Consider the following 19180-nt stretch of genomic DNA (forward strand, 5'->3'; position numbering starts at 1 on the left):
TATCCATCTCACTGCACTGCAGACACTTATTTCTACTTATCTGTTTCTGATTTAACAAATTTATTAAGTATTTATTCTATACTTACATAAAATACATAATGGATGCAAGGAATTCTGTTGAAATTTCACTTCTGCATTACCTAAGCTTGATTTTAGATATAACGCTCCACTAAAATCTTCTATAAATAAGCAATATACGCATCAGTCTCATATATACCTTTCCCTTTAATTGAAAGAATATACCATAAAATACTGCGAAAAACTAAATTCAGTTTTCAGTGAAATGTTAATACTGCTGATTAAATCAGGTAAACAGTAAAAGCTAAAAAAAGTACATCCTAGACGTCAATTAAGCACTTCAGCAAAGAAAAGCGTGGCACGGATTATTGTGATTGTGGCAGCACATCTGAATATCCACTTAGAGCAAAGCACCGATGGCAGAACACAGAGTATAAACACCAAAACTGTCCCCAACTAAAATATTTTATTTAGCTCAACCTCTGAGCAGTCAAGCATTGCATTAACGCTGCACTGCTCTCCATAAATCACTACCAATCTGCCAATGACTTCATATATAGAATGACATTAAGTATAATTGACAATACTTTAAGTATTATATATTGTTGATATGCTTTCACATTAGTCATTTATTATCAAATTTTGAATACCTAACAATTAATCCTTATATACCATACACTGACATACATACCATGAATAAGCTTAGGACCCTAAGGTAATGGTTCATATCACTGAATTCAATTGCAGATTTTTAAGGTGTCAACCAAAAACACGTTTATCCTGTTGCAAGTTAAATAAGCTGACAGGTGCAAGAGGCATGAGCTTTAGAAGTCATTAATCTTATGGAAACATTCCCTAGTGGACTAGTTAACAAAAAAAAAAAAAAAAAATCACCAGAACACTTCTTTGGATTATTGTGGATTCACGTTCTTACTGATCTTCTCAACGTGGCTCAGTAGCTTCAACAATGCAGATGGATTATATGGGAAAAGATTTCTTCTCTGCAACCTAGAAATAGCTTTTTGCAGTTCTTCCAGACATTTTGTTGATGTGTAAAGCATTGTCCTTAGGGGAATGACGTTATCCAGAGACGCTGTACAAGTCAAACAGGGTAAGGTATTAGATCCCTTTTGTTTCAGAGGCAACACTTCACACTTGAGTGTATTCTGTTTATCATCTGTGTAGCTGCAAACAGTTTCCCTTATCATCACCTTACCCTCATTATTTAAAGGCACCTGCTTTGTGTCTACCAAGCACTCTTTTCCATCTGATTCTAATTCGGAGTCTTCTGAGCTGTCATAATTAACAAGGCTTTGAAGAGAACCCAGCAGAGATGTACTATCAGTGCATATCAATGAGTTAGACTGGTTAGACTCAACAACTTCATTATCACCTTGCTCTGTTGTAAACACTAAGTAGCTGTGAGAAGCAGCCAAAGCTACAAGAGTCTGTGGTTCTGGTTCACAACAAGCATTTTGCAAACTCTCAACAGTCATACAGCTTTGTTTTTCTTGCTTGACAGAAGAAATTGATTGAAAAGTGCCATCCTTGGTATCAAAACCGTTACAGACATCTACAAACTGATGCCAGTCTTTGCTCAGAAGCTTTAAGTACCTTACCAAGTACTCCAGAAAGCAAGTTTCTGATGAAATCAGAAAATCTAGAAGTACTGTGGAATCAAATGCGATTTTTTCTAGAAAAAATAAAAAGATACAGTGAGGATTATATGCACTTGCATGTGTAAGGAAGTTCCAGGTTTCCTCTTCTTTTTGGCTTAAGTTATCAGCAGCATCATGCCGTAACCTGAAAAGTAAGTCATAAAATGGATTAAATTCAAAGGAAGTTTACAGGGTTTTTTTTAAAAAAACAGGTATGTCCAGAAAATGGCATTCCTGCTCTGTTTTGATTTTGTCAAAAAATAAAAACCAAAAAAGAAGTTTTTACATTAGAATGAGAAAGAACGAAGGCAGGTGGGGCTAGGAGACTGGACAGTGTAGGAAGTCAAAGCACTTAAAGCAGGCCTTCTTAAACAGCACTCCTCCTTAGGAAACATTCTGGAATAAACAAAGTTACTTACAATACAGGAATTGTTATTTTAATATTTTTGTAAACCTGAACATAGATTAACTTTCAGGATGCTAAGCACATTGGAAAAGAGCGGCCTACTTGTATTTAGGTGTCTAAGAAGAATTGTGTATATCTAAGATACTACTTGCAATATCTTCACATTGAAAGCTTGAGGGAGCTTTTATAAATTAGAATATCTTGTATGGTAATTTAAACAACAATGAAGCAGAGGATGTCCAGGACAAATTAATGAAGAACACATTTCAGTTGTTAGCAATCACAGTTTTTATCAACTAGCTAGAATTAACATGGTCCAATCCTTAGGAGGGCTACTTTGCTGCAAGTCCCTGAATTCATGAAGTTTAATTATAATATCCCATTCTTGCCAAACTCTCGGTGTTGAAAGAAAACAGTCTTGCTTTTTATCTGTGTCTAACCACTACTTTAAATAGTGAAGTCAATTATTCTGAGTTACAGGATATGATAATACTTAATAGGAGCTGTTGCACAACTCCCTCATTTCAGTCCAAAAAACACTTAATCAAATTATCAGCAAAGTTCACTGCTCTTACACCACATATTACTACATTGTCCTGAGGTTTGTTTCTTGGTTTTGTTTTAAAAATATTTTTTCTTTATGCAAAAGTAATCAATGGAAATGTTATGTATATCACAATAACTTCACTAAATTACAATTCTTCATAGCTCTGTCAAATAAAATGTACACTAACCTATCAAATTTTAAATAGATGAGTAATAAAGCTTTAGCAGCTTCCCACATATCATCATCTTGCTCTATGAAAATCAAGGAGACCCATTCACAGTGATGTACAACTGGGTGAAACTGTAGGGAAGCCTTCAGATGACTCCTCCAGAATAACAACAGCTGGGACATGGAACTCTGAAAGTCTCCTGAAAAAAAGAAGTAACCATGAATTTTGTTATACGTTTTTTGTTACTAAACATCATACACTTTTTATTTTTTAAATTAACAGTGTGTAACAGTTCATGAACGCATTTATCATTCCTTAGCTCAACTGATGTAACACAGCATCAAATTTTATAGATTAGTTCTTGCTTCTTGGTACCAAAGAAATCAAGAAATATTTTGCAAAAAAACATAAGCAGTTATCTTACCTTAATTTCAACGTAAATGGCTACTCTATTATAAACTCTAAACATACTAATGTTTAGATGCCAATGTTAACAATTATAAGTAACCTGCAGAAAATTAATTTACTCATTAGGTACCGCACCCCCAACCCCCTGACAGATAAAGCTTAAGGACACAATTTATTCATCTAAACAGCATTCTTCATCTCCTCAGAGTTCAAGGAAGAATAATCAGAGGTGACCTAGAAAGGTTTGGGTACAACAGGGTGAATCCTTTCACACCTAAGCTTGCAGACTAATGAACAAGATTACACCTCCAAATATTTGCATGTATCAGGAAACCTACAAAAATGTGACTATACTCACACAGCTGGGATTTATACTTTCCTTTGGCTCCCCAATTAGGTAGCTTCATCAGTACATCACAAACTAAAGAAAGGTGAATTATAATGAAGTCAATGCCACAGATGTATGAGCACTTTGATAAGACTGAAGCAAACCCTCCCCAGTGTGATTCACTGTAGAAATTAACTGCAGTGATCTAAAGATGATGGGAATAAATTATCATTTCTACAGTATGAAGTATACTAGTAGTATACTTGTAGTATAGCCATATTCTTTATAAAATAAATTCTGCATGGATGATGTAGGTTTTCAAGTACATACAGGATAAAGGTACATTCATGACACAGTCTAAAAATCCTTGCTGGAATGATTAATGTAAGCAGTATTTTTCCTGCAAATCTTTGTTTTTCCCCTCCCTCTAAACACTGCACTGACATTTTAGTTCAGTAGCTTATTCATAAAAATAACTTTGTATTCATATGACAAACTCTTTCCCTTAAGTCAAGAAACTTACCTCTTCAATACTATTACATACTATAGTATGTACCATGTACATGTACTACGTAGTATGTATTACACAGTATGGTACTAGGTACCAGTTTTTTATGTAACAAGGCATACATTCAATGTTCAGAAAACAGAGAAAAATATAGTTACATATATCTTTACCCCAAAGGTACTCCTTAAGTAAGAACTCTAATGCTGCTGGAAGTACACTATGGCTTGAAAAGCACAGTTGCATCATTTATATAAACAATGACTACTGCTTTTGAAAAATCTCCTGCAACATGGGAATCAATTTTACTTACCACATCATTATGTGGTTTTCCTTAATATTTGACTTTAAGATTTGCTTTTCCTCTTAGCAAATAATAGGAACAGCAAATTGTCTTTGTTATTAATAGTTACTATTTGGACTGAAATTCTTACCTATAAATCAAAGCTATCTGGAAATTACTCTCAAAATTGAAATGAATTAAAGTTAAGCCGCTGTAATTCATGTTAATAAAAAAAGATAAGATCAACCAGTTTCCCGGCAAGGAAGTTAGCATATTAAAGCATTTTGGTGCTTGTTTTAACCACTTAATTTAATGTCACTAAAATAGAAGCACCATTCCTTTCAACTTGCAATTCCTCTTGACAGTTGGATCTGTATTTGAATCTAATTAAAGAACTCGGTTTTTTGTCATGAATCTGGGAAAGAAAGGAGAATTTTTTCTTTGAGAAAGAATTTTCATAGAGACAACCAAAACAGATTTAACCTACATTTCTTCTGTTCACTTGTTCTTACACAATCTCAGTCTCTGTACATTTTTCAGACAGTGGATCATAAGTAAAATATTCTCTATAATACTTAAAAAAAACTCTAAGAATGCAACTGGCATCACAAATATAACATCTTCCAAAACCTGGAAAAAGTGTCAGAAACTGTTTTACATAAGTCTGTAGCTCTTTTGCACAGTCAGATGAATTAAAAGTTGATTTTATGCTTGCTACGTAAGGTAGAAATATAAAAAGTAAAACAGTATTTACATCTAGAACTTGTATTAAAATCCCTCAATAGATTTAAAATGCTATAAAATTTCATCCTTGTTTAAAGTAAAAATTATTTTTTACTTTTTTTGCCACATCACCAATTGGCTGACAATAAGGAACACCCATTCTCACTTGTATTTGAATAGAAACACTGCTCAGAACTGCCTTTCCATTTTTGCTGTGAAGCCTGTAATCCAGGGACAGCAAGCTGCTTTGATCTTAGGATTTGCACATCCACATTCACACAGCTTAGCATCAGAAGATGTGCATCATGTGCCTCTCAGAGGTAAAAAGGCAAGTGGGAAGATGGGATTCCAGGAGTGTGTCTCAGGCAAAAAGCCTCACCCCACCACTTCATTATAGCATGGGAGAAGACTACTAACTAGCTACCAGCTTGACACAGCAATGCATCCTCTCCCATCAGGAACACAAGTTTTACAGCATTCCCTTGCCATCCCACTGCCTGCCTTGTGGCATAGCCCTAGCACAACAACCAGATCTGCTCTTCTGCTAATCTAATTAATCTGTTCAGTGGAACAAACGTAGTCAAGTAAGCAGGTATTACATGTATGCCTCACACCTACTAATTCAAAGGATAGACCTATAAGTCAGGGTGAAAAACACAACTACTATACTCTGCCAAGTCCCATAATTTTCCTGTCTCTTACTTTATAGCTTCATTATTTTCACCTTTTCTACCACTGCTGGTTTTGCCCTATTACATTATCTGTCTGACAGTGATGCCTAGTACCTTCAACCAAAAGATCTACCTCCACATTAGAAAACAGGAAAGCATTACCTGCAGTTCCTTTCAGTTCCCCACCCTCAACAGAGTAGATGCTTGTGCTATAGGCCCTCTTCTTTTCCAACTGGAGAAGAGCCTGGTGTTCCCAAGCCAGCTCAACTATTTCAAATATTAACACGTGTTCTTAACAGGAAGAGTTCTCAATCCCAAATGCAGCTGTTTCAAGCCCCCCATATCACAGGGCTAAGGATAGGATAAAATACAACGAGACAACTAATTAGGCAGGAAACAGTGATAGCAAGTTTCCTGGGACAGTATTCTCTTTCTTCCCTCCCACCACCACTAATTCAGCTGAATTCTATTTACAATCTTAATGAGCTGTGACTACAAAACCTGAAAGTTCTAAAACTCTTGCTCAGCAAACAAAACTAAAAAAAGATTATTACCTTTGATTTCAGCTTCTGTAGCAGAGTTCTGAAACTTGAATTCCAGTGCTTTAAGCACAACCAGACTTAAGGCTCTGAGAACAGTTTGGTCACTACCACCTTGAGTACCATCTCCAGGAACAGTCTCACTGCCTCCAAAGTAGCTGGCCTTTTCACTGAGTGGGATCTGATTAAGCCAAGCCAAATTCACAACCTGCAGAACAGCATTACTCAGGGCAAGCATATCCTCATATAAAGATGGGTTTTGTAAGAACAGTGATCCACTTTTAGCATCTTCTCTAGACTTGTAAAGGACACATTTTTTAAGTAGCATAATTAACTTCTTCTTGATTAAATAGTGAATTGATGAGCTAATGAGTGTCAGGATGTAAGAAACTTTCAAAAACAATACTCTCTGGCATCTGAGCGGTAGTTCTAATTCAATTCTGGAAGCCAAAAGTGCTTCAAGCAGATCTATAAAACTGATCAAATTGTTTGCAGCTTCAGAATAAGGTGAAGTGTAGTGGTGACTGTCAAAATGATGGAACAGAATGGAATTATAAAATCCTTCAAGCACAGCATCAAGAGGAGCCAACAACTTCTTCAAAATACCTAGAGCAACAAGAAGAACATTAAGGAGTTGTAGTGTAACACAGCTAAATCGTCAAAGAAGCAGAAAACAGATGATTGTGACTATTCTCAGTTTTTAAGCATGCTTAAACCACTACATTTTTAAGAGTACTTTGTCACTCTCTTTATAACAAAGAAAATAGGTGTTCTTTAGACAAGCTGCTCCAGATGAGATTAAAAGGAACATTCCTCCCCCTAGTGGGCACTCGTGTATTGAGAACTTCATAAAATTGCTACAGTACCTGCTTTGGTTAAAACTTCATCTTTCAGCATGTCCTTGATAATAGTTGTAAGAGTCCACAGACATTCTGCTACCTGGGTATTCACAGGGAATCCTGAAAGAGTCTTCAAACTAAAGGTGAGCCAGGTGACATTTAATGCGTTCTAAGAAAATTTGTTCAAAAAACAATCATGTATGCTTTACAATTGCTATGCACATTAAATTAAATCATAATACAATGATTGAAAATTGTACATTAAAAAGATTCAAATGTAGGCATAGACAAAACACAGGTAGAAACTATATATCTGTCCAGTGCCTTTAAGTATATAGTATTTACAAACATGAAGTCACATATGCATGCAATAGAAATGACCTGTATTTTCCAGAAAGGGAAAAACAAACCTCCTAATGTTATGTGACCTCCCCAAAATCAGATAATACTGTAGACAGACTATATCTGAAATCATAATTCCCAAATAACTTTGCAAGAAATTTTACAAATATATTTCTGAGAAAAATCTAGTTCAGAGATGCTACTATGGAGGCTACAACATATATTCACCAAATATATAGCAAGTAAAAAAAAAACCTCAAGTAACTAGAATATTCAAACAAGAAAATACAGAACAGCATTTGATTAACTTTCAATAGGTTATTACCTATTTTTATCTACTGCATCACCTAACATATCAAGTAACTGTAAAAATATTGATAGTCTAGATTATTGTTTTTTTGAAATACATGTATTGCAACCTTAAACACAATATTTCTTGCCATCTAGACACATTTTGCCTTAAAATAGTTTCATAGAATTCCAGATTTTTACATACAAAGACATTCCACCTTGCATTACAAACTTCTGCTACACATCTGATCTCCTTTCTTTCTATACTCCATGCCCCTCCTAACACACTTGAAATACTCCTGTGGAATATATTTATTACATATCCACCACTTACAACCCAAAGCCCCTTAAGACACACTTTATGGGAGAACTATCACACAGTATTATCTTGTATAACCTTCATGTGGTTCCTGATACTGGAGCCAAGCATACTTCAGCAAAACTGTGTGGCGTTTTGTGGGGACTAACAAGAGTCTGTATGCTGAACATCAGCAGACTGCAGATGTGCCTTGCAGAAAGCTACAGTAGAGTAGACACACAGGCAACAGATAGAGGAAAGGAGCATGTTGCTCTGTGGGTCTACTTATGAAAGGAGCCTCTTTATGAGCACTGTAAAATCTAAAAGTACTTCTACAGTGACTGCTTTCGTGCCACAGAAACACTATAAAATCTTTGCTCTAGAGTTAAGTGGAACAACTTGAAGGCACATATTCACTAAGTCATTTTTTTAAGCTGTGAAAAGTTATGCCATACTCACCTCTTCCTTCAGCTGGAAATACACAAGAGATGCTAAACTTTTTGAAGCCATGTGAGATAACAGCTGATCATAACTACCAAGCAGACAAATCTGCAGACATGTAGAAAGAAAATATATCTAAGGTATGTTCCTCCTCCCACCCCTCACAAAAATCTTTCAGAAGTTTATAAAACCTTACCAATTTTGAGTCAATTTTTGCCTCCTTCAGAAGAAGGGCAAAGATCTCACAGTACTTCTGTCTTGTACTGAATTCAATTTCCTGGGACTCTGCTTTAGCAACCATCATCTTGATCAAGGTTAACTGAAGAAGCATTACTTCTCGTGGACAGAATGAGGAGTTCACGTTTGCAAAGCTATTTGATGTATCATCTGTTGTAGGGACAACCAAATTCGACATATCAGCGTCCTGATGGCTCCTCATACCACCATTAGTAGATGGCAGATGCATCCGATTACATGATTCATCTCTTCCTGGTGGCTGCTCAACACACAGATTAAGTAAAGAGATATAATGATGGCTTTCCTTTGCTAGCGGAATGCCTACCAGTATGTCCTTATACATCTGCTGCAGAAGAGAGATCTTCATTATGAGAACACTCAATATTCCAGAAAATGCCGTATGTCTTCACTGATGATTCATGGTCGCTGCAAATCAGCTTTGAAGTTATTTTTATCCAGTAAGAGAAAGAGAAGCACTATTAGGCATTTCTCTTCTATGTTACCTAGAAATAAATATTTTGCTATTACTGAACTTAACAAATAACTAGAAAGATACAAAAGAACACATGTTTTTAGAGTTAATATTACCATTATTAAACTTATTTTGTAAATACAAATTCACTGTTTAAAAACAGTAAGAGTGGTAGTTGCACAAAACCATCCCAGTGAGACATTAAAATGATACAAGATTTACCATGCCATGAAGAAGTTTACAGTTCCAGTATTATACTACTGACAACAACATTAATTTGCTGGAACTAACAAAACCGAAGATGACTATTACTAGGGACTATTTCTGAAAGCTATGGGAACTTGGATCAAATCTTTCTCTACAGTGCTAAAACTACTAAAATCTCATTTCTTTTGTGACAGATTCCTCCAAAAACAGGCACAAAGTTTCAACTGCAAATTTTCATCTGAACTGGCAATGTTCATTGCTCCACTAAGGCTGGATATGGCAACACTTCTCAAAAAAAATAGAAAGCAAAGGACAAGTCTTGTCTTCCGCTGTACATAGGCTCAAGGTGAGTAGCGTGAGTATACAGGAGGAGAGAACCGAGCTCTTAATTTTGTAAGGAGGACCAAAGAATTCCTTTACATCTACATGTGCAGAACTCATTCTGATGACCTACATCTTGAAACCCAAAACAGGTTTTCAGATAACGCAAAGGACCAACAATGCCACAGAGCTGGTCAAAGGCCCAGTGACTGAGAAGTTTAAAATTACAAAATACTTAAAAAAAAAAAGTGTAAAACTTATTAAAAGCCAATAAAAATACCTAACCATATTTAGGAAAGGAATAAAAAAAAATATCTTTATCACCATGTCAATGGAACATATTTTTCCATTACAACACTGGAACATTCATTATAGCTTAAAAAGAAGAACTATTAAAAATTCAAATATCTCTTTAAAGCGTGAGCACCCACAATTTTCTAACTGTTATGTAAAAGGCTAGACAGATATGGTATCTCCCCAGAAAACAAAAAGGATATACTTAATAACATTAAGGTTTCTTTTTCACCTATATTAAGAGTGATGCTAGTCTCTAATATTTATCTTTTTAGGACAGTTTTAACATGTTCTCTAACCAGAACTCTTTTTAATAAAAAAACCCGAGCTCATTACCTTTATGTACTGTGAACTTAGGAGTGGGACTTACGTTGTTTACAGGAATTTTCTTTTTGCATGCTTTTTGGATCCCCATCTTTAAGTCTGGCATAATCAACCAGGTAGACTTCCAGGCAGATTCCTGAAGCCATCTGTCTGCAGTTGGCTTTTATTTAAATGTTACATTTCCCCTTTCTTACCAACGGAAGAAAAGAGCTCAGTCTTCCAACTGGTAAGAAATTCTAAGGATCTTCCCATCTATGTATCAATTATACCTGCACTTATCATGACACCAAATATTTGAAATTAATATTGCTTTTTAGCAGAATATTAGAAAACAATGGAACTATAAAATTCAGTATGTGAGGCATTTTTGGTTTAGTTTATAATCCTCACAAGTTTTTAAAACACTGTCAAACATTGAGAATTACACCTTCATTTTTAACTGCAACTGAAGTATACATTGACAAAATGGCTTCCCAAAGGTACAAAGGATTAGAGGTAGACCAAGATATGCTACCCAGATGTAGGGTTCGGCGTTCGGAAGATCTCGCGATGTCACGGAAAGTTAGAGGGTTAGTCGCAGCCTTATGATGTGTCTGTAATCCCGCCTACCCTTGTTAGTATAAAAGGAATTGACTGCACAATAAAAGGCGGAAGTTGGCGCTCACGCTGTGTGTGTTATCTGTCTCTTTCCCTGGTCCGGGCCGACCAGTGATCTAATCGCGGCACCTTCATATGTGGTGAACGCTACACCCAGACTCCTCACTTCTTCCACCATCCGGCAGTATTTCCGTCAGAAGCGAATCTAAAATTAGAGAATAAGAAGTTGCCTGCAGGGAGTGATCTACAATTCACTCTGGTCTGGTATTTTTAAAGACACATTCAGCAATGGCTGACCTGACAACTCCAAAATGTTATAGTATGTTCCTCACCTAACCCTCACCTGACAAAGCTAAGAACCCTTCCCCCTTCCTTTCCCATATTCCACATTTTAGACGTTAAGAATAAATCTGATATTTCAGACAATAAATTCTTTCTCCGTTTACAGACTTTATTTGCAATTCTACTTGAGGTGGAAATTTATGACCTGAAACCTTGTAAAATTTCTTCAGAAATCATTCTGAATATTTTATATAGCTATTGTTCCTATCTTTATTTCTTCCTAAATGAATACCTAATAAAGTAAAATTATCTCAACACATTTACTTCTGTGTTCAAGATCAACCTGAATTATTGTCCTACATGGTAAATGAACAGACCCCTCCTGCACAAATTCATAAGATACAGCAAGGTTGTTAAGGCAGAAGAGATTTAGAACTCCTCTAGGACATGCACTGTGAGATTTTACCTTCACCACATGATACTGGTTGTGCTTTCCCTGATTCTATCATAATACATTTATATTACACCATTAATTTGCAGAACACTTTCCAAAAACATCTGTAAGATATGTCTCACTCACACATGACAACAGTTCATGAACAGAAGTCATTAAAAGAAATGAAATGCAAGGGGGCTTATTTTGAAGAAATTTACTTCAAAGAGGGGGAGAATGTCAGACAACGACTAAATTTACTTCAGTCATGGTAAGAGAGCAGTGAAAAGCTTAAAGCTGAAAAGTAAAGAAAAGCAATCACATTCATACACAAGAAATGACAAACTCCAGACCTTACTTGTATTATTTATTTGAGTTATTCATGACAGCATCTAAAAACCAATTAAGGTAACGCCTCACAGTGCCAGACTCCTGCATAAACAATAGGAAACAGTTCTAAAAGCTTTATATATAAACTGATCAGGCAAAAGACAGAAAGGAAAACTATACAGAAAAAACCCAAATAAATATTTTGTTACGTGTTATTTTCATGACTACTTTAGTTAGACTTTAAAATCAGAACCAAAGTCACGCAGCGCTGCAAACGACATGAGAGAAGAAACTTGATGGAAAAGGAAACAAAGAACTGGAGATGAAAACTCAGAAGGCAGCTGAAGCCTGTAAGGTTTAAGGACCATCATAAACCAAGCAAGTGAAGCTTAAGTGGTTGCAAATGCCTTCAGAATATCCTAAATCAGAGTTATAAAATATGTATATTTCTACAAGGTGTGATATGTAATTCAGCACAAAGTCACAGCAAGCATTGATTTGACCGGACTAACATTGTTGGTATCACATTTTACTTTTTTTTTTACTAACACAAATGGTTTATGATGACACACAATTACTCAGAGATATTAGTGAAGAGGCCTGATTACAGAAAGCTATTGTCAAGTCCCTATGTCTTTCCCTGTTACATATACACTATTAAATATTAATTGCATGAGTAGCAACTGGGAGAAAAAAAAACCTATCCCAAACACCCTATTTTCATTAAAAAATTAAATCAGATGAAGCAAAATAAAACCACAGTCCCTGACTTTTGGGTATGACTCTGTAGGCTCCAGATCTCCTTACAACGCAATGGTTGAATCATTTAAGAAATAAAATGTACTTTGGACTACTTGTACCTGCAATGACTTTGTAGGCTCATCTCTCAATAAAGAATATGCTTCCGCCCAGTGCTGAAATACTGTAAACGTCTCTAAAATAATGTCATTTCCTCCCAGAGGTTGCAAATAACCTCTGCTGCGAGCTGTCCAATCCCTGACGTTAACTTTGATACCTAAGCATGCCAGATGCTTTATCTGCTCTTCGGCAAGCATCTTTAGCCACTAGAGACAAGACTAGACGGACCCGATCCGACCTCACTGGCCACTTATGGTACCTCTCACACTGGCCTTTCAGAAGTGCAAGCACTGGGCTGCTGGTAGGAAGACCCGCGACACTCCGCCCTGACAGAAGGACGTGTGTAATCACTGCCCCAAAACCAGCCGGCGCGCAGAGCCCCGCGCCGCCGCCCCCCCTCGGCCTGCAGGCCCCCCTCCCCCTCACTCTCCTCCAGAAGGCCCCGTCAGCTTCCACGACCCCCTCCCGCCGGCCTAAGGGCCGGCCGAGGCCTTCTGCGCCGCCGCTCCCCTCAGCGCTGCCTCCAGCCCCCTCCCGCCCCTCAACCGGCGCGGCTCCGCGCTCCTTCACCCACCCAGGCCAGGCCCGAGCCCCCTCAACCCGCCCAACCCACCCGGCGGCCCTCAGCCTGCCCGCCGCCGCCGCCCCCTCGGCCCGACGGCCCTTAGCCCGCCCGCCCGCCGCCTCCGCCTCCTCGCGCCCCGCGCCGCCAGGACCCCGCCCCTTCCCCCCCGCCGCGACGAGACGGCTCCCTCCAGGCCCCGCCCCCAGACCTGGAAGCCCGCGGCCCCGCTTAGTCACCCCGAGCCGCCGCGCAAACAGGCCCTCCCCGTCCCCGTCCCCCGCCGCTAGGCAACCGCTGCCAGGCAACCGCTGCCACTCACCCGCCTTCAAGAGACAGGGCGCCGTAAGGCCCAACTCTCCTCCGTCCGAACGCCGGAACCGCCACCGCCGCAGCCGCCCCCTTTCCCCTCCCCTCCCCTGTCGCAAAGCCCTCCCCCTCCCCCGCGCCTTACGGCAAGGGGGACGAGCCATGGGCGGAGCCGCCGTCAGCCCGGCGTCCAATCAGACGTAGCGGCGGCTCGCAATTGGGGGCGGTCCCAGCGCGGCGCCAGCGGATTGGCGGCGGCGGAGGTCAATCCCTGCCCGCTGACCCCGGAGCGAGCCGAGGGGGGCGGCTCGGTGCAAAGTGTCCCCACACGGCTCGGCCCCCTCCCGCGGCCGGCCCCGCCGCTCCCCCCGCCCCGCCGCCGCCGCCAGTGCGGGGGGCGGCTGCGCACGGGCGCGCGCCGGCCCCCCCCCCCCCCCCAGCACCCCTCACCCCCCCCGCTGCCGGCAGACAGGTAACGGCCGCGGGTGGCGGAGCCCCGTCTGCCCCCAGACTCCCTCATGCGGGGGGTGGGGGGTGGGTAGAGGGGGAGGGAGGAGGAGGAAGAAGAGGAGAGAGCGGGGGGCGAGGGGCCGCGACCCCATGGCCCGCCGCGGGGCCTTCCCCTCGCCGCTGACCGGGCAGCCCCTCCGGCGGGGCTCGCCGCCGGCCTGCTCCGCCCCGCTCCCCCCTCAGCGGGCTGTGAGGGGGGTCCCCGCCCCTTCCCCCCCGCCGCCGTTCGATCCCCCTCGGGAGCGGGTGCTGAGCCCCCCGCCGCCCCTGCCCTCCCCGGCCGCGGGGGGTAGGCAGGCAGGCAGGCTGGCTCTGGGCTACCCCGCCCGGCGCCGGGCCCGCCGCCGCCGTGCTCCCGGGTCTGCCTGCAGAAGGAGGGGGGGGTGTCCCCGGGCGGTGAGGGCGGAGGGGAGCCGCGGGCCCCTCCGGAGCGCGTCCCCCGCTTCCTCAGCCCCCGGCGGTGCCCTGGCTTGCCTTCCCCGCCGCCGGGCCTTGAAACTCTGCCCCGGGGCTCGGTCGGCTTGCTTTTTTTTTTTTTTTTTTTTTTTTTTTTGTGTGTGTGTGTGCGCGCTTGACGGTTCCTGAAGCATGAACTCCTGCAAGGGAGTGATTTTAATTTCCCAGCAGCTCTGCTTTCTGGGTTACTTCCTGTCCCATTCTTTAGTACTTATCTTTTACTTCAATTCCCTGGAGGAGCTGGCTTGACAGGGTAGCGATCCTGCCGTTATTGTCCCTCCAACTCTTTAGTATCCCGAGAGAGTGCCCTTCCTTTCGAGTTGAGATGCCGATATAGGTAAATAACCCTTTCCTTCCTAATTTTTGAAGGCTCTTCCTATTTCGACCTGCTGTTGCTTTGGTATTAACCGGTTTTGTTCTCCATTTCTCTCTTTTATGTCATTGTGTGGCTCAGTTCTACTTTTATTTTTCAGGTTTAAGCTGCCTTAAAGGAGAATTAAAAATTGTGACTCCAAAGAACAGAATAACACAGAAGAAAGAAAACAGCGCTCAGAAAAAACCCAGAAAGGTGATAATTCAAGTAGACTCTCAGAATCATCCTAGACACAGGGTTTGGCTGGGATTGGGGCCTCTTGTGTTTTTGATGGATTTGAATAGGTAGCATTAGATTTCTTTGTTCTCTTAAAACCTACTTGCTATTGAGCTTTAAAAGTTTGAAAGCTCTGAAGCCCATTTGAAGTACGGTTCCTCTTTCTTCTTGTAACGCTTTGTCATTTTCTAAATTTAAGCTGCAAACATTATTTTGATTATGAATTGCTACTTAATGTTTTTTTGTGTCTCCTCATTTAAGGAATGTCGCTTAAAATTACTTCACTCTGGGTAGTTAAAAGGGTCTTTTCTTAAAGCCTTTTCACAAATTTATGGGTGCAACACTGGATTTGTTTCTGCTCTGATTCTAAAATCTTTATTGGAGGAGGTCATGGTAATTGCATTATGTTGGTTTAGTCGTACCTAACTTTTGCCTGAGTAATATTTTTTTTTATTGTATTGTAATGCAGCTGCAAAAATTTAAAGTCATTTAATTGCACGGTGTTTGTTTACAAGTACTTATTTTGGGGGTTGAGATCACAGAAGAAGATAATGCTGTTAGCTGCTTAAGGGAAAAAATGAAAGGAGTCATCAAAAACTGAATCCTGCTGGTAGGAGGAAGGTTCGATTTCGGGGGAGAGCAGTTCGTAGGGAGAATTGCTTGTTTCACGTGGTAAGATGAAGAGATGGGTTGTAGAAGGGGGGGGGGGTGTGAATGATGTCAGTCAGCCTTTTTCTGTATCCTACTGTTAGTGTGCCCCAAATAATGGGAGTTTCTGCGTGTTCTTTTAATGCAGCATCTGTCTTGAGTCCATTCTAATCCATTTCAAATGTAGATGAGTTTGTGTTATTTTGGTATATATATCCTCTGTATAGGTCCCTCTGGTCTTTGTCGTGTTTTCAGAGGTGTCATTGACTGTACCAGGATGTTCTTCATTGTCAGCAATAAATTATTTTTTAACAGTAGTTGCAGGGGAAAGAGCAGTACCTGTTGCCAACAGTCTTGGTCAAGGGTGGATAATTTTTCTGATACAGGTGTCTTTAGCATATGATAAAAAGTAGCTGCTGCATGTCAAAGACTAAATAGAAAATCCCCCAGTAACACAAGTGCAACAAATTCTGAGATGCATTTTGAAAGTACAGGGAAGAAATATTCCATGTTATTTTGACAGCATGCTGCAACACCACAAGTAGTAGTGGGACACGTGGACATGCCCAATGTGATTGCAGGAGGGATTTTTATGCTAATAGGCGAGACAGATGTGCATTAGTATAAACTTACCAGTGCAGTTATGGCACACCTGTTTCATCCAAAGTTGGTTTATTATAACACCTTCTTTACAACCCATCCAGTGCATCTAACATCGGGGCTTGCATTAATGTAACTACTCCAACAGGACACCTCTTGGTGCCAATAAGTTGTAAGATCTTTAGGATTTATTCATGGAAGGAAATGTAAGTTTTTATTTAATTTGTCAAGCTCCTTCATAATGTGAAATGCCAGTGCAGCACAGTTTGATTCAGATGCAGAGGCTGGAATTGAGTTCACAGGAATCAGGGAATTAGCTTCTGGCAGAAATTTGCACATGGTCAAAACAAGGAATAGAGATAAATGATATGCTGAAGTCCTGCTCTTAATCTCTGGAAGAAATGCAGCATATTGCAAGTATAACTAGCACCTTAGATAAAGTTGCACTTTTTTTTTTAATCTTGAGGCTATATACTTATTTTTGTTTTGCCTTATTGTGAATTCTAAACCCTTAAAGGAAATGTGCTGAGAGGCTGTTTTCCATTGCTCCAGCATTTGCTTACACAATGATACTATCGCAGTGAAAAACGTACTTTATCCACTGAAGTCATCCAACAAATTTTGTCCACTTGGACTCTTTTAGGCTATATTAAAAAGAAATACAGAGCAAATACAAGTCTTCCAGAGATTGTTGAATGAAATAAACTCTGTAAGAGGCACTCATTTTGTTCATCAGCTGTGCTACAAGTATTCAGGCTGAAGTGACTGCTTTAATGTGGTTTGAACTAGCCATTGTTTTCTGCTTCTGTCACTCTATGAAATATTGGTGTTTGGATTCTTTAAGGACAGCAAGTCATGTTAAAATACATAAATCTTATACATTAACACTTGCTATGAATTATTACTTACTTTTAAGGCTAAGCTTTCATCTGACTTTTACTGTTTCAAACTTAGTAACAACACCACTGTTAAGTTAGAAGAGAGATTGTATTTTATGCACGGTACAAGAGGATCTCCAAGCATGCTGCAGAGCCCAAGCTCCCTGCAGTTTGTCAGCGCACATCTTGAGGGAGGAGAGTTGTGGTTGTGTGAACCTGACGTAGCATTCTCTACTGAAAAAGATCTGTAAGGCCTTGCTTTAGCACTAGCATTGAGGTCCTTGATTTGGAAGGATTTGCAGTATTTTCTTCACTGGGCTCTGCTTGTGGTTAAGGCTGCCAATGTATGGGTGGGAATTCTGAGGATGGTTAATAGCTGATGCCTCACCGGTGCTTTCTGAAGGTGAGGTTTCTTCTTTTGCACTCCAGTTTGCAGACCTGAAGTTACCTGAGCTGGGTGATTTCACTAATTCTCCGTCAGGTCCAAAAGTCAGACCTCACAACCTCTCTGTGAAATGGATAATAGGTGGTAAAATGATATCTCTGTGCTTCAGTTTCAGCCACCTGCAGAATGTAACAGCACAACAGCTGCTTATTAGTATATAACAATGCCAGTCAGCATCGTGCAGTGCTATAAACACCTGAAGTTGACGGAGGACTTTTAGATTAACTCTTTTCGTTATTTTAAATGTAGTATGTCCAAGCTACAAGATGGCATTACAGAAGCTCTGACGAGAAATGTGTAACTTCTAATGACTCCTTATGAAGAGTGAAGGCTTCTTTCCTTTGAAGTAGCGGTTTCTGTGATGTTTTGGATTCATGCACTGTTAACTCATTGCTTTCGGACTCAGCAATTCGCATGTGTTGCTTGGTGATTTTCATCTTGGCCACATGGATACCTCAGTTGATGTCTGTCTGGGATCTAGCGTAGAACATCTAGCAGAAAATATATTCAGGTTTATAAGGCTGTGTGAAATTTTAATATTTCGCATGTTATTTGCAAGCTTTACGATTGTGGTATGAGAACACAAATAATAACATGACTGTTTGTCTTACTCTCTTGTCTGAAGAGCTCCTGAAATAGGAAGCTGAGTGACATATGAAGATGATAGTCACATTTAGTTTCTTTGTCAAACACATATTGACCATTTTTAAAATGCCATTTGAGTGAGAACACATTTAGCTTGTTCGAGTTTCAAAATGGGTGGGAGAAGTGGGTTGTGAGAATAATGAATGCTAATGTGATTATCCTTATTCCATAGGGCTTTCTTTTTTTGTTGTTGTTTATTTGATTAAATGTCTTGGAATACTTCAACCACAAACAACTAGGATCTACACTGATTAGGTCTATGCTAGATATTAAATGTCGTGTCAAGGTACGCTTTCCTTGTTGTATAGAGTTAGGCTAACACCAGTAAATTACGGTCCTTATTCTGCTCTTGGATGTGTAATCTTAGGGCTTAGGAATCAGGTCTATCTGTTAGCTCATCTGAATGAGCAAAATACTGTATTTATTGTAAGGTCTTGCTTTTAGTACCAACCTTGAACTTTCTTTAAAGTAGGTATAGACATATGTCAGAATTAATTTCCCACATAATGTTTGCAATAACTTTAATAAGGTGACGCATTGATGTAGAAAAGTCTAAGATCTCTTTGACAAGATGAGACATTATCAATAGATAATGAAGATTTGGGGTTTTTTTTATTTAGTGTGCTACTTCTACTACAATTATTAGTATTTTAAGCAAACTTTGTGAAGTCATTGAGTAAGTGAGCTTTACTTTCACTAGATATGACTTCTTTTTAT

General features: G+C 39.9%; 2 protein-coding genes across 13 annotated transcripts in view; one reads left to right on the plus strand and one right to left on the minus strand.

Moving 5' to 3' along the window:
* Positions 1–462: 462 nt before the first annotated feature.
* On the minus strand, positions 463–13792 carry LINS1 (lines homolog 1). 10 transcript variants are annotated; one of them, XM_069798543.1, is made up of 9 exons: positions 12824–13193; positions 11992–12065; positions 11072–11123; positions 8663–9206; positions 8485–8574; positions 7122–7263; positions 6271–6861; positions 2817–2997; positions 463–1821 (listed from the first exon to the last, which is right to left on the minus strand). In XM_069798543.1, exons 4-9 carry the CDS (start codon positions 9068–9070, stop codon positions 930–932), a joined length of 2304 nt encoding a protein of 767 aa, XP_069654644.1. In that variant the 5' UTR covers positions 9071–9206; positions 11072–11123; positions 11992–12065; positions 12824–13193; the 3' UTR covers positions 463–929. The 10 variants fall into 10 exon arrangements, with proteins under 10 accessions (XP_069654644.1, XP_069654645.1, XP_069654643.1 ...); XM_069798544.1 differs by lacking the exons at positions 11072–11123; positions 12824–13193 and adding an exon at positions 13706–13724; XM_069798542.1 differs by lacking the exon at positions 11072–11123.
* Positions 13793–14051: 259 nt separating this feature from the next.
* Positions 14052–19180, plus strand: part of ASB7 (ankyrin repeat and SOCS box containing 7) — a 31118-nt gene continuing 25989 nt past the window's right edge. The window contains exons 1-2 of one of the 3 annotated variants that reach the window (XM_069798557.1): positions 14052–14164; positions 15132–15226. The gene's annotated coding sequence lies outside the window, so the exon portion shown is untranslated. The remainder of the gene's footprint in view (positions 14165–15131; positions 15227–19180) is intronic. The other 2 variants (XR_011327141.1, XM_069798556.1) reach the window with 2 other exon arrangements.

This window comes from Haliaeetus albicilla, chromosome 12, assembly GCF_947461875.1.
Source record: "Haliaeetus albicilla chromosome 12, bHalAlb1.1, whole genome shotgun sequence".
Classification (NCBI taxonomy): domain Eukaryota; kingdom Metazoa; phylum Chordata; class Aves; order Accipitriformes; family Accipitridae; genus Haliaeetus; species Haliaeetus albicilla.

Bases quoted from the DNA above. Each gene is read 5' to 3' on its own strand.
- LINS1 (XM_069798545.1), bottom strand. From the start codon at position 9,070: ATGAAGATCTCTCTTCTGCAGCAGATGTATAAGGACATACTGGTAGGC. The intron at 7,264-8,484 runs GTGAGTATGGCA...AAATTTTCTTAG, and splicing joins ATTTCCAGCTGAAGGAAGAG to AACGCATTAAATGTCACCTG. The intron at 1,822-2,816 runs GTTAGTGTACAT...CTTACTTTTCAG, and splicing joins ATCTATTTAAAATTTGATAG to GTTACGGCATGATGCTGCTG.